The sequence below is a fragment of the Dermacentor andersoni genome, chromosome 6 (genome assembly GCF_023375885.2).
Source record: "Dermacentor andersoni chromosome 6, qqDerAnde1_hic_scaffold, whole genome shotgun sequence".
NCBI classification, from domain to species: Eukaryota; Metazoa; Arthropoda; class Arachnida; order Ixodida; family Ixodidae; genus Dermacentor; species Dermacentor andersoni.
The window spans coordinates 22,918,909-22,941,863 of NC_092819.1; the positions used below are offsets into that span (position 1 = coordinate 22,918,909).

The 22,955-nt window shown below is 44.0% G+C and overlaps 2 protein-coding genes across 3 annotated transcripts in view; one reads left to right on the forward strand and one right to left on the reverse strand.

The window, feature by feature from the left end:
* Positions 1–1,011: 1,011 nt before the first annotated feature.
* Positions 1,012–9,854, reverse strand: RpL18A (ribosomal protein L18A). Its single transcript, XM_050170061.2, has 5 exons — positions 9,775–9,854; positions 8,665–8,844; positions 7,819–7,948; positions 2,247–2,356; positions 1,012–1,151 (listed from the first exon to the last, which is right to left on the reverse strand). Exons 1-5 carry the CDS (start codon positions 9,790–9,792, stop codon positions 1,059–1,061), a joined length of 531 nt encoding a protein of 176 aa, XP_050026018.1. The 5' UTR covers positions 9,793–9,854; the 3' UTR covers positions 1,012–1,058.
* Positions 9,855–9,976: 122 nt separating this feature from the next.
* LOC126521370 (exportin-T-like) overlaps positions 9,977–22,955 on the forward strand; it is a 58,071-nt gene continuing 45,092 nt past the window's right edge. The window contains exons 1-5 of one of the 2 annotated variants that reach the window (XM_050170052.3): positions 9,977–10,259; positions 15,114–15,192; positions 16,616–16,698; positions 17,359–17,415; positions 17,495–17,564. In XM_050170052.3, coding sequence (XP_050026009.1) covers positions 15,133–15,192; positions 16,616–16,698; positions 17,359–17,415; positions 17,495–17,564 — 270 coding nt within the window. In that variant the 5' untranslated portion in view covers positions 9,977–10,259; positions 15,114–15,132. The remainder of the gene's footprint in view (positions 10,260–15,113; positions 15,193–16,615; positions 16,699–17,358; positions 17,416–17,494; positions 17,565–22,955) is intronic. The other variant, XM_050170054.3, reaches the window with a different exon arrangement.

Below are 22,955 nucleotides of genomic sequence, written 5' to 3' on the forward strand. Positions count from 1 at the left end.
CTTCACCCAAATTTTGGCGTGAATGATTAACTGTAGCTGTACCCTACGCTTTTACAAAATTTGTCCAAACAGTTTCAGGGGCCCTTTAATGTAGCAGGTTATGTGCAGCGCATAGTGTCCTTGGACTGACTTTGGGGATCAAGTTAGAATTGGTGGCTCTGTATTCTGCAGGTTATCCCTGTATAAATGATAAACGGAAATAGTTGTCACTGAACTCTAGTACTAGCAAATATGTACTGTGAACAATCCTCGCTCTAGTCTTGTCAATGTATCCCTGTGGCATATCTCAACTTTGCAAGAAAATATATACTATTCAGGATTTATCACTTAGGAAAATTAAAGAGTTTTTTTCTAGTAGTTTTTATAGCCATATAGTGATGTGTTCAACACGCCTTTACTCAAGTTCGTCATGGAACCGTAACACATTTCCACGGTATAATTTTCAGAGCACTGAACTATAAAAGGAGACATTCCATGTAAGAGGAGTGCCTGTTGAATCAATTTTCTCTGTTGCAAGGTGGACGTTGTCCTCCCTTCCATATACACATGGAGAGCATGGTTGTTGCACATCGTGCATCTCATAAGAGGTGTGGTACAGTGAACGATACCGTTTATTTGTAATATGTCTGTAGTTCTAAAAATTTTAAATTAGCCAACCCAAAAGTAGCCAAACCTGGCAACCCTGATGGCAGGGCACTTCCACCCCGTAAATTTGTGGAAACAAATAATCATAAGTAGAAAGTAAATAATGAGTTTGCAGATTTTTGTGTGTACACCTGCGCTTACGAGAAGCTTCCAGCTTTTCCTTACAGGCTTCAATGCTAAACAAATAGCTGTACATGCAGGGTTTAAAAGGAAGCATTAGCTGAGGCCCAGCTTTTTTGCTCGAGTATGTTTGAAGTGGAGGTCTCCTGATGACCCATGACCCTCCATAAAGAGTACAGTGAATGGCAGACAAGCCACTACTACTGCCCTTTTGGGTACGTAAATGCACAGTTGAGTAAACATTGCTACAGTCCAACAGCAGTTTATTGGGAACCCTTGAGGGCTAGAGGCATTTAGAACTTTGCCTGTGGTCGCACAGTTGTGAACCTGGGGGCATGGAAGTTCCGGTTGATTCTTGATGGCAGGGGGAACTTGATTTTGCTGTCCTGCATATACAAAGTAATCGGGGCTATGCTCTTTCACAGTGCTTCCACAAGCGAAATGGTATTATAAACATCAGAAAAGAAAAAGGCAATCTCACTCAGGTGTAAAGAAGCTCAGTACTTGGCACTCTAGCAAGAGTGGAGGCTAAGCATTAGCCTACACTCTGTCAGCACGTCAAGGAATTCCTCTGGAGCACTTATTTGTATGGTAAAAATACAAAAGGTAGGCAAGGTAATTAAATGAGGGCTTTGGGACAAGAGCAAGCATAGTCACAGCAAATTAAGCAATTTGCTTGGTCATTTTCTCAGATGCTTTAAGTTTCGATGGTTCTGTCCTACCTATACAGCGAAACCCTGTTCAAGCATTTTTCACTGTAGTACCAGGGAAAAACAAAAGCCAGGAAAAGGCCGGAGAGCAAGTTATAGTTCATGTACCTAAGAAATTCTTCGAACAAAGAACAAGTCGAAGCATGACTTGCTTTTCTAATGGCATGGCAGTAGGCAAGTTACTTCAAGCACCATGGATTCCTCTCGTTTACTCGAGCCAGCATTAGGGTGACTTTTGTCCCCTTTCAATACAATGATAGCTAATTTTCCCCAATAGAAGCACAAATTCCCCGAGAATTCTCAGTTTTTCCGGTTGGTAGACACCCTAGCATCTCATTAAAAGCAGCCGGTTTGCACAGATTAAAGGTAATGTGTTCATCACATTACAGAAACAGTCGATTGTCAGCTAATGGTTCAGTGCAACGTTCACGAAGTTAGTGGACATGCATGCGACAAAAGCTTGTCTACTTTTGCGCCCACTTCTGACCAACTAGGGCAAACAACAATGCCCAAGCTGGCAAACGGTACAGAGCGCATTGCATACACAAAAGTGTTTCCAACTAAAGATGCTGTTTATGCCTATCTTCAATCTTCCCATGAGGCCATATATTGTTCATTAACTTCATATTTAAATGATAGCTCCTATTCACATTTCATGGCTCCAAAACTACAATAACAGACAAGTATTGTCCATGGCCATTAAAGCCAGACACAATCTCAAATCAATGCAAAAGAATTTGTAAAGGCCCTCTAGTCCTGATGCAGACTTACGTGGAACTGCTTGACGTGGGGTCGCCGACACTTGTTGGAAGGAATCTCTTCGACACGAATGATTTGTATCGAGGATGCCCGTGCGCTGTGTCGTGCACCCATGTCACGATCTGCGATAATAGTCAAAGCATTCGTCCTGCACCACTTACACTAGCAACAAGGATTTGTTACAAAGCCAAGACACATTTACAACAAATGAGAAATACAACAACGAACAGTCTGACTGTTGGTGCCACAATTTTGAGCATTGTTTTTTGTAATAGCAATACAGTCGCCGACCGTTTATTCGGACCTCACGGGGACCGCGGAAATGTCCGAATAAACAGGTGTCCGAAAAAGCAGATTAAGAAAAAAAAAATGAAATCCTTTATTTCCACGCACTTATTCGGGCTCGGCATTAGGCTTGAAGAAATCGTGAGTGCGCCGTTGCACGCTGTTCCGTTTCACGCAATCAGATAAGCCTGAATCTCTGAGAGGGTCGCACGGTCACTATAGGCGGCTGAAAGCACAGTCACTGCTTGTGCACGCTCCGCATGCGACGGCAGCGTAGCACATGGTGCGTCATCTTCCGACTCGGAGTCATCGTCCGGCGGTGCAGCATAGAGAATGGGTGCAGCAGAAACCTGACGAATGATCTCGCCGTCGTCGAGTTCTGCGCATGTCAGTACAGCAGTGTCAGCACCTGTGAAACTGTCAAATGAGACGGTGTCCGGAATCGCAATGCAACCACTGCGCAGGTCTCGGCAGAATATTTTCCGCGTCAGTAGGGAGCACATCGGAAGGCGACAAATCTTAGGCCTCCCGGCACCCGCTTGCCGGCATTCCCCAGCGCAGTCTGCGCGGGCACTGTCAGCGCCATTACACACTCGACGCGATGTTTCCGTACGCCGCGTTGGAATACCGGAACCTCGACACAGCACACAAAGCAAACACCACCGTGCCGACACCAGTCGCACAAACGAAAAACGCGGCCTGTTCGCAGCGTCGTGCGCGAAAGAAACAAATCAGCTGCTGAATTGTCTTGACATGGCTTACTAAGCTGAAACCGGAACTGCTGTACGGCCACTCTATCGAACCAGGCAGAAACGATGATGATGAGCGGGGATTTCCAGTAGCGCCACTTCGTGGGGCAGCAAGGAGGCTCCGTTCAAAACAAAAATGGCGTTCAGCAAGTCGAACAATGCGCCGGTCAGAGTCTGTGCATGATGCCCTCGATCGAGTTGGCTCAAGGAGTGTCCGAAAAATCAGACGAGAGGTTGCAAGGTGTCCGAACTTTCGGCAGTTGTTATACATTATGGTCTATGGGGAGAACGGCGGTGCCGCGAAGCTGACCGAATAATCGGGCATGTCCGAATTTTTGGAGTCCGGAAAATCGGTCGGCGACTGTATGCCGTATTTATTCAAATCTGATGCGCACTTTTCTCCCGATCAAACAGGTCCAAAAACATGTGCACATTAGAATCGAGTACGACCTTAAATATGTTACCATATTGTAATCGGCATTTCAATATGGCCGCCTTGTACGCACTTCAAGCCTAGCTGCTGTAGCTTTCTTATGTGCTGTAGTATGTGTGCTTAGGCAATGCCACTTCCACCGTGGGCGATGCTTCCTTTGGCTAGCGCATCGTCAGTCTTCCTGGTCTTCCAGTTTTCTGCATTTGCTCTATCAGCACGGAAGTGCCAACTGCAAAGACATGCCGAGTTCACCATGATGCCACAATTAAAAGGAAAGCAATCACGTGTGCGGAGACGGACGGAAATCGGGCCGCATAACGGGCGTTAGAAGTTCCTGAAACTTGCATGCAGGACTAGCGCTCTAAACCGGCGGCTGTTACGCACGGTACGGCCCCGATCTTGAAAGCGATCTGTGATGGAGACAAGAGGCCACGCACCTAGACGCACCGCGCTGTGTTCTCGTTGCTTAGTTCACGTCGAAGCGAGAGGCAATGCAGGTTTGTTCGATTCAGAAAAATGTGTACGGAACCACAAACAGAAATCCAAAGGTGGTGCCCCAGTTGTGGTGCGCTTTACCACAGTGGCACCTTGCCTTGGACCCCAAATCATGGATGGGGGTGCCGAGGGCACAGCTCACCGTAAATTTGTGCATAAGGTGCAGAGAAACTTGGCTAAATTGAAGTTTCAGACACCTTAAAACGATTTGTGCAATAATTTAAACTCTGACTACTAATGTGGCCATATTCAAACCCATGGTCAGTTACCGAAATGTGTACCTCAGTGAAAGCTGCTTGTTTGAACAGATGAAAGGTAAGATGTTTACCCATCATTGAAAGTCAAGTGTCGGCTAATGGTTCAGTGCAATGTTCACGATAGTGGACATGCATGCGACAAAAGCTTGTTTACTTTTGCGCCCATTTCTGACCAACTAGGGCAGACAAGGCCCAAGCTGGCAAACGGTACAGAGCGCAATGCACATACAAAGCATTCCCAACTAGAGATACAGTTTATGCCTACCTTCCATTGAGGCTGCACACAGAGTTGAGCAGGAAGAGCGATATACAGGGTCTGTTCTGAAAGTAGTAGGACTGCGTTTTTTTCCTGGGCGGACGGGGGGACGAGAGGCAGTCTGTGCACGCAGGATCGGTGAAGATGGGATATTGGGAACGCTGGGAAAAATCGGCAGTCAGCTCTCGGCCATTGGAGAGAGCAGGTCACTTGTACTGTGAACTCGCGTTGAAACGCCTCGTCACGGAGAATCATGGAGCGTTAGCTGGATCAGCGATACGTGATCAAATTTTGTGTAAAGCTTGGTTAATGGGCAAAGAGACTCACGACATGATTAAGGAGGCCTACGGTGATGCTGCCATGGGTAGATCAGGCGTTTTTGAGTGGCACAAGCTGTACTGAGAAGGTAGGGAAAGAGTGGAAGATGACCGCTCCGGGCGCCCTTCGACCAGCAAGACCAATGAAACTGTGTCGCGAGTTAAAAATTTACTGAACAGTGATCGTAGGATGAGTATCAGAATGATTGCTGATCACTTGAGCATTCTTCAAACCCAAGTTTTCAAGATCGTGACAGAAAACTTAGCCATGAGAAAAGTGTGCGCGAAGTTTATGCCGCGAGTGTTCTCAGAGGAGCAAAAGGCCAACCGGAAAGCAATCTGCCAGGATCTTCATCATGTGAACGAGGACCCCGACTTTTTGGACAATGTAGGGAGCGGTGATGAGACATGGGTGTTTGATTACTACCTGGAGAGCCAGCGGCAGAGCTCAGAATGCCACACCCCTTCTTCCCCACCCCAAGAAAGCACGAATGAGCAAATCCAAGCAAAAGTCCATGCTCATTTGCGTTTTTTCATCGACATGGAGTCATCCACAAAGAGTTCGTACCACCTGGACAAACAGTTAATGCAGTTTTTCACATGGAAGTCCTCAAAAGAGTGCGAAAACGCATTGTTCGTGTCCACCCAGCCATCGCCAACAATTGGAGACTAAACCATGACAACGCGCCGAGCCACACCACATTCTGCGTAGTGGAGTATCTGCCCAGCACAAGGTGTCAACGCTGCCTCAGCCCTACTAGAGCCCCGACTTGGCCCTGCCAGACTTTTTTCTATTCCCGAGAATAAAATCGACACTCAAGGGGAAGCATCACGGATCAGTAGAGGCGGTTCAACAGGCCAACAGCATTCGGGTCCAGGCATTCCTGGAGGCGTACGAAAACTAGAAAACTCGTTGGCAGCAGTGTGTAGAGGCGGAAGGGTGCTACTTTGAAAAGTTTTATTTGTTTGTACTATTCTCATGAATACATTTTTTTTTAAAAATGAGTCCTACTACTTTCAGAACAGACCTTGAATTCGTGCTTTACATTGTCGATACCTCTTCAAAACGAAGCCTGATCTGATCCAAAAATATCGCACACCTTTTCTGGCCACTTGCGGGACTAAAGTCACATCGAACCGCTGTCTTTGATTATGAACGCTCATTGAAAAAAAGATTTATTTTACATGCTAAGCTAGCAGCGAGTCATGTCACGTGTCTTTAGCATTCAGAGAACTGCATCCGTTGCAGGACAAAGTAGCTAACTGGTTACTCTAGAATTGGGCCATCATCCCATTTGTGGTGATTGTTGCAGTCATTTTATCAATACACAATATCAAATGCACAATAATTTGTACAGAAGATGTATGGTTCATAGACAAAGTGCTGTCTGAGAGTAGTGCTACATTTTTCGTGCTCAAGAAGTGCACGCGTGTTAGGTTTCTACTTTGTTTAGGCGCTTTAAAGACCCTCACTAGGTCTGGCCATTTTGAGCGGACAAGCTCAGTGCATACAATGCAAGCTAACGATCGTGTCTGCTAAGTATTACATTGCTACATGCTACGGAGATCTTAAATTTCAAACGAAACATTGTTTGCCCTCCTTCTCTTGGGTGCCGCGTAAGTGCGTTTATGTACATGGCAGTGTTGTGTGATGTCGCTCATAGTGACATGAGACTAAAGGCAACATCAGTTTTCTTTCATCTGTGGTTTCAATAGACGAATTAAAGTTTAGAGAAATAATAAAACACAAAGTGAATGTCTGCATTTCTTGCTTTACTTCGTGTTGTTGCAAGAGAGATGTACCGTGCCTGTTTCGCCTGCTTATTCCCATCTCATTTTCTACAGTGCTCCAGCGCTGCAATCATGCTCTTTTATCCTCTCATGGCTGCCTCATTGCTCACGATTGTGGCACCATCAAGTGTTCTCATGCAGAGCACGGAACCGTCCACTGCGTGAAACAAGATAAGCGCAACAGCTCATGTGCGAAACTGTCACCGGAAGTGCGGCACCCAGCAAAAATGTGAGAGGAAAAAGGATGTATCAGTCATACAATTTTCCGGCTCTGGTATGGGAAAACACAGGGAAGGAATTTCGCCTGCGTAGACTGGACAGTGCAAGTGAAGAGAGCGTCTTATGTTGGTGATGACGTTCCCCTCCTGAAATTATGGGTTCGCACCACTTCTAATACTTCTATCTCTGCTATTAAGATACAAAATTGTTGCAGTAGAACTCCTTAGAGGGCACATAACTCCCAGCGTAAAACCCAATTTTGGTATGTGGCCTGCTGAAGGGCCCTTTATGTCATTCCTATGTTAGTTTTCACTTTGAATACATAGTAGATGCTCATTCCGATTCCAGGCAGTGTTAGAATCAGGCAAATTTTATTTTTTCTGCCTCCTGTTTAATATGGCCTAGCTGATTATTCGATGAAGTTCGTCAATCCTGTCAGGGTCGAATTAACAGAAGTAGACTGTATGCCAATATTGACAAGAAAAAATCGTAGTTGCTTCATTACATACAGAGGTCAGACTATATTTTCTCGTGTGGTTATTCATAAATACGGGTTTTTGGCAATTCATAAATACAATTATTCAAAAACTATATTTTCTCGTGTGGTTATTCATAAATACGAGTTTTTGGCAATTCATAAATACAATTATTCATAAATACAAGGCACAATTAATCGTAGACTACCTTTTTTCAAGAAAATAGGTTTTGCTGTGTTGAATAGCTAACTGTGAGACAGGCCACAGACAGAAAAGTGTGAAAATTGAATTTAAGGCATCACTCACAGCACTGGGTGACAGCAGCCGACACGGTCATGTCTCTGTACTCTCGGTACATGTTGTGTGTGCCACTACGAGAGTTGTACCGCAGCCACACGCCGAAATTCTTGACCTTCATTGGAGTCTTGTCATAGATCTGGCACAAACACAAGAAGCAGGAAATACAAAGTAAACAGAAAGTTCAGAAATGCAAATTGTATGCAACACCATTAATGCATTTCACACCCAAGGAGAACAGAACAGCTTTAGCAGTACTGTGAAGCACATCGGTGCCACCAATGACTTAACATGTACAGAATTTCAAATACAAATTTATATATCTGGCTATCCATGAAGGGCATGAGCTAAATGCAAAATGCTCCTTTGATGTCCAGGCTTTAAAAGTTATTTTCACTCAAATACTATGAAGGGGATTTTCGTTCATAATTTAATCTTTCACTAGTTTTCCTAGCACAATGCACAAGCAAATTGTTTCATAGGTACCAGAAGAGGGGCTTCACGATGGCTTCTGTCATTTAGTTTATAATGTGTCAAGCATCAATAATGCATTACTTATGAATTGTGAAATCTTGATACATAATGTGTGAATGAAGAAATGTACCAAAGCTCTACCACTTTCACCCTATTGTTATGCATGTTTCATTTCGCAAAATTATTCAACTGTTATGCAATATGTTGACAAAATGTTCAGTGCAAAATCCACAGAGAATGGCAGAAAATGCATGCGACATCTGTCGAGTTATTCTAGCGTCACCTCTGACCGATCAAGGCATTTGCAGGCCTCGACTGGGTTTTTAGTGGCGCAGTAGACACGAGCTTGCTTTCAATGGTCGGCAGATGGAAGAGACTCACCCGACGAATGGAGACGATCTCAGAGTTCGTCTTCTTCATCTTCTTTAGCTTGCGGGTGAAATACCAGTATCGGGACTTGGCAACCACCTTGTCGGGAGCGAAGATCATCATCTTGTACAAGGACGGGTACTTGTTTTTGGCGTTTGGCAAGTGCCGCCCGATGATTTCATACTGCTTAAGCTGTAAATAAACATCATACAACAAATTATTAAAGTGAGGCAGCGACAACCACTCGTGACTGGCTGACGGTACCTGTTTCTGATCCTTCCAATTGCAAGCAACAAAATAGAAATAAGTGGCGAGTTAAAATACGATATGGCTCTAAGTTTCATAACGACAGCGATCATTATTTAGAGAGGCACTGTAAAAAGGCTTATATCACATAAGAACATGTTAACAGCCGCATAAACAATATGAATATCGCGCGTCAAGTTCGTCGATGTACTTAGCGCAGTCAACGATACGCATCAGTGCTGGGTTCGTCAGAAATGCGCTGTCACTTCACTAGTCATACCGTTTGAACGGTAGTTCTTGCCTGCAAAAAGTTCGCACATTCCGACGACGTGGGCTGTCATTACAGGTGATTAACTTTGTTTTGTTGAACTTGAGACGACTCAACGATCCTCGCATTCATTATTGGCGCCTATGTCGTTCTCGCAGCCGACGATTATGTGGATGGTTCACCGACAGATAATTTGCGCGAACACAACACCGTGGCTGCGAGACTGACTCCACTGAGTAGCCATCTCGACACGGCGTTATCCCGGCAACTCCGCCACTTCAGCCGTCGCTCTACATACGGAGCGGTGCCATTTCCCGCGAGTTCTACAAGTGCAAAATTAAGGAGCAGGTTCGCACAAGTTTTACATTGTGCTGATTTTTGATTGAAGTACTGAGGCACAGCAAGAATTACGAGACCAGTGTGCTTAGGCTTAACGTATCAGACAGCTACACGTGGACATGCGGTACTAAGTTTGAGTTATAAAATAGGTTTTCAGGGCAACCCTTTTAGTATGCACCAAATTCACAAGTACTATGCTCCCCGGATCAACTAGATTTTATCTTTAAAATTGTATGTTATGCAATAATTTGTGAAAAATGAGCGCTCACCAAACCGCTGGCCTTCATTTTGCTGGCGGTGTGCACACAGAAAGGAACCACGACAGTTCCGCAGTAATTAAATATAATCTGGTATAAAAGGATAAAAACTAAATATTTAATTAATAAACTTTTTATGCAAGAGAAATGAATAAATATATATATATAATTATTTATTATATTAAGCTTTGCAAGAATATCTGTAGTTGCTGCGGTATTGCGGAAACTGTCAACGAGTCATGGCGTTTTATTATTGAGCTGGTGGAGCATGGATTTTAATTCATCGTCTATAATGTGCCCGTTTGATGGCGTTTAATTAATGTAAGGATATTCTTTACGGCAGCTGCGTTGCAGCAGACTCCTCGAAGCCGTCCTGAGTGCTCTTGAAGTGCAGACACTGCGTCTCTATATGGTATCGGAAATGATATCGCATGTGCCTCGTCGGCGGCAGTGAAGATGCCGGAGTCTTTCGCTGGCTTCGTGGTAAAAACATGACCGTAAGTAAGCTTCGTCATGGGAATAGCGTTGTCTTGCAGGTCGCAGTCATTAACACGGATTTAATGAAAACCGTCCGCAGGACTCCGTCACCGCACTTTGTTACGTACGGCTTGCACGTGGGCTTAACCTCGAATTTGGATGTTGGTGGCATGCCATGCCTTCGGGCAACGTTTCTTCGAACAGCAGCTAGCGTGGCCGCACCTCCGTTATTCATGTCGTTCAAGCACCGCTTAGGCCAAACGGGTGGAACTTCAGGTGTATTTTGTTCGTTTTATAAGGATAATTCCTTACTATGTAGCTTTTAGTATTTCTTGTATCAAATGTTCTGTCGCCGTTGTAAAGATTCATTCACAGGAGTCAAACGGCCGCGTCTTATTCTTGAGATGAGATAGGCGATAATTTGAGAATGGCATAGTGTGATTTCAGGGATTTTCTATATTCATTTTTTTTTTCGCTCTCGGCTGGCCAAAGCACGATGCACTATCGACGATAGCGCAGCTTCGGAGAAACGTGCTTGAGGCGCTTCGAATGAGCAGCCGATTTGCCTGCGTCGTAATAGTTTAGCCGACCCAGCTGTCGTTGCATCAGCGTTGCTCATGTTGGGCTTCGCCCTAGTGAAATGTGCTGGTTGTATTACAGTCTCTACAAAGTGCTGGCAATAAATCTTATTTGTGAAGTTGAATTCGTGGAGGTGGTTTTTATTTTATTTTTTTGTAAAAGGGGTGATAAAGAAGACGCGATTTATCGTTGCGAGCTATAGCGGTAACGCGAAACACTCAGCCTTTTCAACTTTCGGTGGAAGGCACCAAACGAAGCTTTAGTCGCGAGCTCGATAAGCTCGCCTTCATATGACCAATTCAAGATTGTTGAACAATTCGCGGTCACCAAATGTTTAAAATGCTGCGACATCCAATGTCATGTATGGAAGGCTACGTCCAGTGCGAATCGTTTGCAAAACCAGTTATTCGAAATCGCGAATACCTCTTAAAATTAGATGTTCGCGAAAATTAAGCCGTCATGCCATGCTATCCCTTGCAAGCATGAGAATGGTAACTGAACGGAGCATTGCCAGCAACATACAGTAGGTCAGCTGCCTTGCAAAGCCAACTCTATAGACGTCAAGCAAAGACATCAATCAAGCAAAGTCTGCGGCAGTTCTCTCGCCTGTCGTGAAGAGCCATGTGGCAAATCACTGTTCCTTTTCAAAAGCTTCCCTCCGCAGGTGATCTTCGGTAGAACCTAGGAACTGATCAGTGTGCAGCTTAGAGAAAATGGAGAGAGGGCATCAACCTCTGACTTGTCCATTGGAGTGGAGTGGGGTGCAGTCAACAGTTGTTTGGCATGGAATGCCCAGAACATCACGTCAGCTTTCAAACACAGTGAAAATTTTTTGCACAGCATTTATGTGTGTGTGTGTTTGCGTAAACACCAGGCATGTATGGGCATAATGTTTGCGTGCATCTGCTATGCATTGTTTTGCCACTACTGCACCCAATCTCCGCACGGCGAGTACTGGGCTGGTATAATGCCGTGATTCCTTTCGCTAGGTCACTCTACTTTCACTCTGTTGCATATCTTCATCCACCATTAAAAACCAGCCAGTCCTGGTGATGCAACAAGACTTGTAGTTGGGCAAGTTGGTTCATACTGCGAGGAAAAATATGTGCGGAATTCGAGACAAGGACATAGTAAGGGGCACGGACAAGTGCTAACTTTCAATTAACTTTATTCTTCGTCGCTCGTCAACATATGTTTTTAGTCACACGTGCAAAACGTAATCACATTGTCACTACCACACACTAGAGCAAGCCATGCAAAATACACTTCTCACAATCCATTGAAGAAATAGATGTCACTTACGCAAGCCTTCCCTCTAAGAGATATGTAGAAAGCTTCCATCAGCGCCCCTGTAGTGGCATCTTGGCTTTTACCCAAGATCTTTATTTTTCACAAATTTGGAACACACATGCAATCTTGGCAATGCGCAGGCAAATGCGCATTACCTTTATTTTTAATTGAAACTTCATGTTCCCTTGCCCAATCGTTAACACAATGTCCGGCTTGTTCAACATATAACTTTCCACAAGGTAGCGGAATCTTGTAGACAATGCCGACCGTGCATTTCACATGCCTCTGAACGTGCTTTTTGCCACAACCTCCGCGTTCGTTTTCTTTTTGGAAGAGATTCTGGGGCAAAGCCCAGCCAGCTTGTGCGGGGTGGAAAAAGTGATCGGCACGTTGTGCCTGCTGGCTACCTTTTTCAGGTTGTGGGAGAGGTGATGCACATATAGCAACACTTCTGGACTACTACTACTTAGCCGCCTGGTGTTTGTCCTTGAACGGGCTGCCTTTGTTTCGCGCAGAAGAACCTCTGCTATTGCCGTTACAACCATGCCAGGGTATCCGGCATTAACTGATCACCATACTTGATAATTAAAACTACTGTGCATTGCACGTGGCACAATTTCCTGAGAGCGGAACCGAGGCAAAGTTTAGCAATCCTTCTCTTAACTAACTTAGACTGCGCAGAATCATATGGCAACAGCGCCTTTCATTCTCTGGGGCTATACGCCCAACGTACATAATCACCTAAAAAATGGGCGTAAATCTAAATATTGCAGAGAGTCGTCAGATGGTAACCCGTGGTTGAAGGACAAGCCCTTCCCACATTGCCAAAACGCATCAAGGAAAAAAACAACAGACTTGCCTATGGCCACATGAGACTTCTGTAAGGGAATTAAAAAATCATGTACTTACCTAAAAACTTTGAAAAAAATACCCTCATCAAGAACACTATTCAAACAACGGCCAACGTCTGCTAAAAGGATATTGCACAAAACATGTGAAACACAAGAGCCAATGTAAATGCCTTGCTCCTGCAGATAAAATTCGTTCTCAAAAGAAACAAAGGTAGAACTAAGAAAAAATTCAAGCATAATCACGAAACTATTGACAGACAGACGCACGAAATTCTGGTGATGAAGTAAGCGAAGCACTGCACAGACTACTGATGAAGCTTAAAACAAAATAATTGAAATAGAACGTAAATTACCCTGGCCCTAGTGAGATAGTGAACTTATTCTAGGACATTAAATCAGTCTGCACAAAGAGCCTTGCATCAAAAAACACTTCACAATATTTTTGCCGTGAAAATGACACTTGCCACTATGACCAAGGACTTCTTGTTGTGCAGGAATGCTGATTGCTAATAATGCTGCAGGCACACTGACAAATTTTGCAAAAGGTCAAATATTATTTATATTGATAAGTGACCAGCTTAATGTTTTTCATACGTGCTGATGAGAGGTTTGTTCTTCATGGTGTTCGGCAGTGCAGAATGCCAGCTTTGGAGCCTCTCCAGAATATGCTTAGCGGACAACTCTCGCAATTTTGACACCATGGTTGAGGAGTTTCAGATTGCTTTGTGCCTTCTATCACACATGTAGTAATAATTTGATAAGCAAAAAGCATGCCTGATGTTAAAATTGACACTGGAATGAGCAGCCCAGATTGGTTGATTGATTGACTTTTATTTCTTATGTAACAAAGTTTGGCCACACTGAGTGGACCCAATGCCCTAGGCTAGTTTAGGCCCAAAAGAATATTTTTTTTTTACAATGGCAATTTGGACAGGGTAAACAACATTGAACAAAATCAAATGTTTATCAACAATCAAGCATACAATTTTGATCCAATATCAAATTGAATATAAAATCTAATATACAAAAGAGCTTCTTGTGAGGTCAGTGATGTTGAGACAGAAGAACTAGTAGCAACAAGTCAGTTGAACTCAATATTCTAAATGTTCCTGTTCCACAGAACTCTTCTTGGCATGCACACATATGTGCATAATATGTAGTGTAGGAATCACGCTGGGCTATGGTGGTACAACTTCAGAGAAAAAGGTATGATGTATGTTTCTGTTGCACAATATATTGTTCAAGAACAGCATACATCGTACATTTTACTCTGAAGTTATATACAGGGTGTCCCAGCTAACTTTAGCCAATGTTTAAAAATATCACTACACAACTCTAAAAGCAGTACACAACTCTTTCATGCTGTTCGTTGTACAAATGAAAGGGCAATGTGCAATAATTTCTTTCAGGTATGTACACGTAGAAAAAAAGAATAACTGAAGTTTCTCTTTAATGGGTTGCACAATCAGTCTGACATTATGCACTCTGTAGCGTGCACAGGATGCAAAGTACCCTAAAGGGCCAAAGTATTCCAAAAGACCAAAAGCCATTCATCAGTGTCTTTATCTCTCTCCTCTCTGGTTACTGAAGACTTAGAAGTTATACAGGGGGCACTGAAACATTAACTCATCCCTATTTACATAAGTTTTTATGGTCAACCAACCTAGCGCTGATTTTAATGCATTAAATTGCACATAAGGTCCATAATTATCTGTAAGATGCAACAATTAACTAACAAGCTATGGCACATTTCTCTTGCCATTGTCTTATCTAGCTAAAATCTTGGGTGTTTTGGGCAGCTGTGGCTTTTGTCGGCTTTGTTGTTGCTTGTAAGTAATGCTTTGCAGTCATTTCATGGGCAACCATTCACACCAGAAGTCACAAAATTATTATTTTTATACCAGCATTTTGATGATCCTTATTATGCAGTCACTTGAGTAAATATGCTCTAGGTGTCTAGAGGTGGCAAAATATTGCACTACGATAAACATTAAGCTGAAAATACCAACAGCAAGCAGTTGTGTTCTGAAAATAAATATTTAATTTTAATCATGGTGCAAGTTTAAAGAACCTACTTAACTTGGGAATCAGGGTGAGCGGATGAATTTACTTGAAAAAAAAATGAAAGAATGTCGCCAACATTGCTCATTGCAGAACCTGACATTCCGACACTATGGACGTTCAGGTGATTCAAGGATTCCTTGCACATGGGGACCAGGCTTCACATGCCAGGGTAAGAATTGCAGTTTTCCAAATCTTTGCCTCCGCAAATTTCCTGGTGGGCTGTGTATAGTTTCACACCAGCCAGGTGGACAGTGAATTACTACTTGGAGACTCTAAAGTTAAATGTTGAGGTACACTAGAAGTTAAGGAGACATCCTTAATACATAACATGAGAGTCCCTCTGTGAGTAGAAACTTGGTAAACCTCAAAGAGAAAATAGGAACCAAATGTATTGCCACCATCAAATTTTTCCGTGAGCTCAGAATGACATAGTGTATATGTTGCCAGTATCCACTCCATGCCACTTATTATCAGTAAATAATTATTACCTCACTCATTTGGAAATGAACTACTCAACCTAAGTGCATGTAGTGACTTCTGTACAAAAGAAGCCAATACACAAACATGTGAAATCCATGGCACTCTCATTGTTGGTGCTTAGGCATTAGCATGAAAAAGTTTATCAAGATTAGGGGACACCAGGTGTCAGCATACGCAAGCCGCCTGAGTTCCAGCAAAGCCTAGATTCTTGCAGACTAGGTTCTTAGGCATGCAAACTGCTTGCGTTCCCTCATCTAAAACTCTGCTAACCAATTTTTTTCATCAATAAAATGTTAAGTGTAACTACCATACTCTACTACCCTAAACAGTCTTACTGCTGCTCTTTATTGTCCCTTTAATGTAAAAGCACTTTGCTACAGTGACTATCACTTTGGCATTACAGAGTTTGTCAGTAAATGTATCACCATTTGCAGGAATATTGATTGCTGGGGGGGGGGGTTGGCAGCAGTAGTGACATCTTGTGATACAGAGCTTAACCAGAGAGCACACAAAGCTTATGCTTCAGTGACCTACCATATTCTGCTTAACTTCTTGTGTAAAGCATCAGTAGCAAGGTAATTGTTGACATGCAGTCCTTTTGCAGTTTTTCTTAGACAAGAGCACTCGTGCAACACAAGAATGTTTCGAATGAATTGTAGCTCAACAAAATATTGCAAGATGTCACCAACAGTGTTGCCCCTGCCATACAAGGCTCTGGTAACCCTGTAATCCGTAAACAGTAAGTTTACGGGCTCTGTTGTAACCACACCTAGTGAGGCAGTGTGCCATTTGAAATTGGTCATTGTGGGTGAGGAGAAAATGGCTAGAAATTGAGCAAAAAGCAAAGTGCTGTTTTAAAGATTGTGAGAAGGTTGCTGTTTCATATGCCGTTTTAAAATGTATAACAATAATTAGGCAGATTTGTGTACACTGTCAGACACAAAAAGCATTACAAATTTAGATGAATCAGAAGTGTTTGAAGTAGGAGATGCCACACTGCATTGTAGACTCGCTGCCACCCTTACGCTGTGTGAGCTGACATTTTTAATGTCACTCCCTTTGACAAATGTAACTCCATGTTGACCATACTTTTTCGTATCTTGGCAATGCAGGCATTACAGTACTTTGAGCAGCTGAAAAGTGCTCCAAATGGCTGGCAGCTTTCCATGCAGATGCTCCTGCAGCCTTCCGTTCAGTAAGTTCAGTTTCCTGTTGTTACAACCAAGATATATATGCAGCCATTCTTAGGTGTGCCATGTTTTAAATTGATTCATGTTTGAAGCACAGTGTTTAAAGTGTTCTAAAGTATGTAAAGTGTTCTAAAGCACAGTGTTCTAAAGTATGGTTGCATCCTTGCTGTAAAATTCAACTAGGTATAATTTAATTTTCAATTTTCATGGTGAACGCTCTTTCTCCAAAGGAACGTTCTCTAGGCTTTGATGGCACTAGAAATTTCCTGCAATGTCCCCATTACATCTGAATTTTCTCTGTTTACTGCATGGCAGAAGCTTCTGTCAGCAATCTCTCTATAATGATAACAATAATGATTTATTTGTGTCATTGTAGAGAATACATGATTCTGAAGCCCAGCTGAAAACTGTTTGACAGCTTGACAGGGCCATGGGGCCCTGTATTGGCAGTTTCATCATGATTGAGAGTACAAAATATATACACAGCGTTGTACATATTACCTCTGCTTCTGTCTTGTGTCTGCTCCTTCCATCCTGTGTCTACAAAGTTTGTAAGCTTATCACATGCAATTTTTTGCTGTCCTTGACTGTTTCCCATCTTCCCTTATCACTCAGCCTAAATATGCCACTTTTAAAATTTTGTTAAATCATTTTCTGCCTTTTAGGGATGACTCTGTGAAGTTTTTCTGCCTGAGTGTCCTGGAACACTACATAAAGACAGGGTAAGGCTAATTTTAGCATTTCTCAACTTATAACCAAAAGTGTGAGAGTGATGTTTAGCCTGAGTGTGTCTTACTGCAGGTATGAGGCAGCCAAGGAAGGTGATCAACAGGCCATGCGGACCTTTATTAGCCAGTGGATACAGATGCAGGTGAGCACATGTGGCATTGTCATACCTGCCAACTCTTTCGAATTTTCCGTAAAATGTACGAATTTCGAGCAGTCTTGCGATTTTACAAATCTTGCTTGAAATTTTACGGAAAACACTTTATTTGCAAAAAAAAAAAAAGTGGAAATGTATTAAAACTGCATCCTGGTACCTAGCAGCGCCATGAGAGCAATACATATGCGTGGTATCATCATCAGCATCTGCAAGGTTGTACAGTAAAACCCTGTTAATTCTAATTTCATGGGACCAGAGAAAATGACCGAATTAACCGAATGCCGAATTAAAGAGGTTATGACAATAATAACTCAAGAAATGCTTAAAACACCAACATGCCTTTACTTCATGAAATAACTGGTTCTTGTTGCTTGTTGTGCGCGAGAAATTTGCGCGGGAAGCACAATTTTTCGGAGTTCTTGTAGGTGGTGCAGTCCGCGCAGACTGTCGGGAGAAACGACAGATGTCCTCCAAAACTTTAAGGGCATCATCGGCCTCATTAGCAGTGTGGCACGGCACTTCACATGCATCCATGACAGGCGCATTTTCGCTATCAGAGTCTGGCTCTTCGTCGCCTAGTAGATCCAGTATTTCGTTGTTGAGGCGACCGGCAACAACATCACTATCGACGTGTATGTACTCGTCCAGCGTCTGCAGGCAGAAGTCTGTTGAAGCGACTGTCATCTTCCTCAGCATTTTGGTTAACATCCGTATCCCCGGCTTCCAAAGAATCAGCGTCACGAACAAAGCTGCCGTGTCGGAAGCAGTTCGCAACTACTGCGGGCGGTGTGTTGCTTCACACATGCGCTACCATGTGCACTGCACTGAGCAGAGTTACATCATATTTTTTCTTTGCCTCCATACAGAGCAACATGCGCTCAAGCACTTGTCTTCTGTATCGGCCGTTCACATACTAAATAATTCCCTGATCCAGAGGCTGCAGGGAAACCGTTGTGTTAGGCAGCAAAAAAAAGCAGCTGTATATTTGTCAGCCCCGACACATTATTGTGCGCACTACAATTATCTAGAACAATTAGCGCTTCGTGCAATTTTGCACAAAAGCGCCGGTCCAGTTCGCGCAGCCAGGCCTGAAATATTGCTGATGTCATCCACGCCTTTCGATTCGAGCAATAGGCTACGGGAAGTTTCTTGGTGCTTTTGAAGTATCTTGGCTTTTCTGCTTTGCCGATTATCAATAGCGGTAGCTGCTCCGAGCCAGTAACGTTGGCAGCCAGCAAAACTATTGTGTCCTTCCTTCGTTTACCGCCAACGCAAGGGTCCCCCTTAAATGTGATGGTTTTATCTAGCAAGGCTTTGTAGAAGAGGGCCGTCTCATCTGTGTTAAAAATGTCGCAAGCATCATAATCGGCTAGGCGTCCGGGTAATCCGGCCCTCCAATCTTCGACAACGCCTTTATTCACAGCCCCTTTCTCGTCGCACATGCTTCAGAAGACCAGGCCGTATCTTGAATCAGTCGATCCAGCCTTCCGATGCCTTGAAGTCTTCGATGCTGAACTTCAGCGCTTACTTTTCGGCCTGGCACAGATAAGGGGGGCCACTTAACGGCAGCTCTGCGTCGCAGGAATCTGCAATCCATCTTAACAACGCTTCAAGTTTCAGGTGTGCTGCCATTCGCAGTCTCATCCTCTTGTCAGCGAACTTGTCGCTGTCGTACGCCTGAAGAATCTCCGCTTCATTTTTCACGTACGTGCTGAGCGGGCTTCTCTTCACGTTGAATTTATTCATTATGACCTGCCGAGGCACCCCTGCCTTCACGGCTTTCAATAGATATTTCTACTTTCGCTGCCAAATCCTTCGCCCGCTTTAATGGGGCACGAGAACACATGGTGGCGCGGCTTGCATAGCAACAAAGCGACGGGTACACACACGATGTCAAGAAAAAACAAAGTATAAACGGAAAAAAGAAAAGCACAAACAAAATTTAACACACACACACAAGAAGTTCCGCCACCCTCGCACACACACCTGATGCAAACCGATAAACACGACAACGAAAGAAAACTGCACAACTGCAAAAGACGTCAGAAATGGCAGACAGCAATACGTGTGTACAAAGAAAAAAACATATGTATAAATTAGGGTTGCTAGCATAGACCGATAACTACTGTGTCGATAACCATAGCGATGCAGAGGTAGTGCCAAGTGCCAAAAGCGACTGCAAAGCCAGAAGTACGTCATTGCCGCCACGTTTTTTGACACGTAGGTTTGTCTATTATGTAGCAATAAAATAAACATGGCGGCCTTGACGTATTTCTGGCTTTTCAGCACTTCCAGCACATGCAAGCATGGCCTTTGAGATCGGCGCACGCTAATCAGAGACTCCATCACTGGCGGTGTGATTTGAACACCCCCTAGTGCCACCCGATGCTATATGCCTCACGTGCCTCTGAGCTCCGCGAACTGTCCGAATTAACCGAAGCACGACCAAATATGTCCTAACTTACGGGACTTTCGTGCCATAAGGTTATGTGCATGTTTGACGGGACCAGACGACGCGTCTGAATTTCCGAATTAACGAGGTTTTACTGTAGCGAGTTCTGTTGTCTACTAGGGGGGTCACGAATCCACATCCAAAGCTCGATAGTGCCTATAGCGCCTCCGCAAACCTGTTGCCATGCTGTTGTCTTTATTTGCGTGGGCACGCAGGTTTGTACTTCAGACAGCTTCAGTCATTGCAGTGTTGGCCTCGCTATTTGTGTGACTAGCTGCCGCGTCAGACGCAGTGCGACTCTGGCCTGTAACGGCTTCGCAATGCAATGGCGAGCTCGAAGCTCCGACAGTACTCACAAGTGTTTTTGATATTGTACATGGCAGAAGTTCCGTGCTTCGTGCTGTCGAAGAAAGGGGAGAAGTTCTGATTCTGCACCACATGTGCCTTTGATGTGATCATCTCGCACGGTGGCAAGTCTGACATCAAGGTCCACATCGCTTCGAAAAAGCATCAGGGATACGTGCGAGCTGCGGACAGCCAGCCAAGCCTTGCAAGTTTTGTGCGCAGCGACAGCGACCTCGGTGTGATTAATGCAGAATGCCTCTTCATGGTGTTTTTAGGTTAACACAACATCCCACTGAGTGTCAGTGATCATGCCGAACCGCTTTTCCGGAAGATGTTCCCCAGGTGCCAAGAAGCGAAACACTACGCCTGTAGACGAACAAAGACGACGTCAATTGTTCGGGAATTGGCCGCCAACACGGAGACTCCTTTGCTGGATGCCCTAAAACAGCAAGTATTTTCGATCGCTGTGGATGGCAGTAACAATAGGGATAAGCAGCTTTACCCTATTGTAGTGACATATTTCATTAAAGAAACGAGCAGAGTCGAAAGCCACCTTCTTTGCCTCGGGACAATCCAAGGGGAAGTGACGGGTCACAAGATTGCAAATCTGGTTCTGGACGAGATGAAGTCTCAAAAGTTGCCTGTTGGAAACCTGTTGACTGTGTGTTTGGACAATGCCATTGTCATGATCGGCAAGAAAAACAGTGTTTCTACTGGATTGAAGAGAGGCTCAACCAGGTTTGATTGGGGTTGGTTGCCCATGCCATCTCATCAACTTGGCCGCCCAAAAAGGAGCTTTATGTCTTCCTGTAAAGGTTGATAAGGCTTTGGTTGACATTTTTTTACCTAGAGAAAAGATTGAAGCGGAAAGATCGACTTAGAGTTCCAAAAAAATGCATGACGCTAAGGTTAGAAAGATGTTGAAGCAGTCGCTGACACATTGGCTGTCATTAGGAAAGTGTTTGAAGAGGCTGCTCAACCAGTGGAAACCACTACTCAGCTTTTTTTTTATCTTAAGCAAAGCAGTGCAACAAGCAGAGCTTGTTTTTGGAGTCGTACCAAATTCGGAAGACTTCCTCACAAGCCCCCAAGAACCCTGCACTGACCCCAAAGTCTGCTACACATCTTCACAACACTGCTGCAAGCCTTGGGGTAAAAAAGGCACCGACGTCAATGAACTGTCGCTAAAGGCGAAAGGAGCTCATTCTGGACATCAAGAATAAAACTGAAACTTCATACCAAGGATTCTGGGAAAGCCAACCATGTGACCCTGGAGGAACGCCTGTTTTATTTTTTGTCATCGGAGCTAAACGGGGCATGCTGTCTTTTTCTCCAAAATGTTATACTGCTTTTTGAGAAGGCAAACTGCCTTCTTCAGGCACAGGCTCCTCAGATTCATGTACTGAGGGGCCTCTTGAACCGCCTTTTTGAGGATCTCCTGACTAGATTTGTGTGCCCAGGTGTTGTCAAGGCATGTCATTCACTGCTGGAAGTTGACTATGAAGCTGCAGAGAACCAGAAAGGTGATGAAGACATGGTCATTGGCAGCACAACCTACTCTGTGGTTGAGACACTGAGCTGTGTTGAGAGAGAGCTGTTATTCTGTGCTGTACGTCTGTACTTAACTGCATACGATTACATTCGCCACAAATTCCCGCTAGAAGCCGTCGACCTCAACATGGCTGAAGTTGCTCAAGTACAAGCTCTGGAAACTGCTTCATTCAACAGCGTATGTCATTTTGTTATGGTGTTCCGTGCTATCCTACCCCAGCCGAGTGGTGAATCAAAAGAAGCAATCGACGCACTTGAAGTCGAGTTTGCCAACTTGCGAGCATATCAGGTTCCAGCCAACATATTCAGTGAGCCAAGGTGCGACGTGCAGTGGTCACAATTAGGAAGCGTTCGAAGTGTCGAAGAATCGCTAAGGTTCCACAGAACTTCAATGGTTATGCTGGGTAGTCTCTCCCTTTCCCATAGCAATGCTGAATGTGAGAGAATATTCAGCACTCTGAACAGAACTCAAACGGAGTTTCGCTCATCTGTGTGTGAGAAAACACTCGAAAATCTGCTGATGGTCAAGGGGCACCAGAGTGGTACTTACTTTGAGCTAACCTATACGGAGAAGTTTCTGAAGCCGGCAAAGTAGGCAACAGCAAAATCATTGCAAAAATAAATTGTGCCCCAATGGAGTTTTCGCTCTTTACTCTCCAAGACATGGATTTCACTTTCGGTTGTGAAAACATGAGTAAGCTTGCCGCAAAAGGTAAATCCCTTAAAAAAAAGTGCAGCCCCCCCCCCCCTCGCTGCAATAGATTTACGAATTTCTAGATGTTCAGCTTGGCAGGTATGGGCATTGTCCTTAAGCATTTACTCAGAGCTGTAATACAAGCCACATACACCTGTGAACCACAGTACCATGACAGTGTGAGATGCAACCTTGATTTCTGGGTGTATGCAGTCAGCTTGCCATTACTAGTATTTGTTTAATGACATGGTATTCCATGCTCATTCATCGTCCTATCTACTTGCAAGCTTGACATGATTCTTCTTCATACTTCTACTGCCATTTTGATGTAGCTTTT

Coding starts and splice junctions, on each gene's coding strand:
- RpL18A (XM_050170061.2), bottom strand. Junction 2,357..7,818: donor GGCTGCTGTCACCCAGTGCT/GTGAGTGATGCC, acceptor CTATTATCGCAG/ATCGTGACATGGGTGCACGA. Junction 1,152..2,246: donor CCCACGTCAAGCAGTTCCAC/GTAAGTCTGCAT, acceptor TTGTATATGCAG/GACAGCAAAATCAAGTTCCC.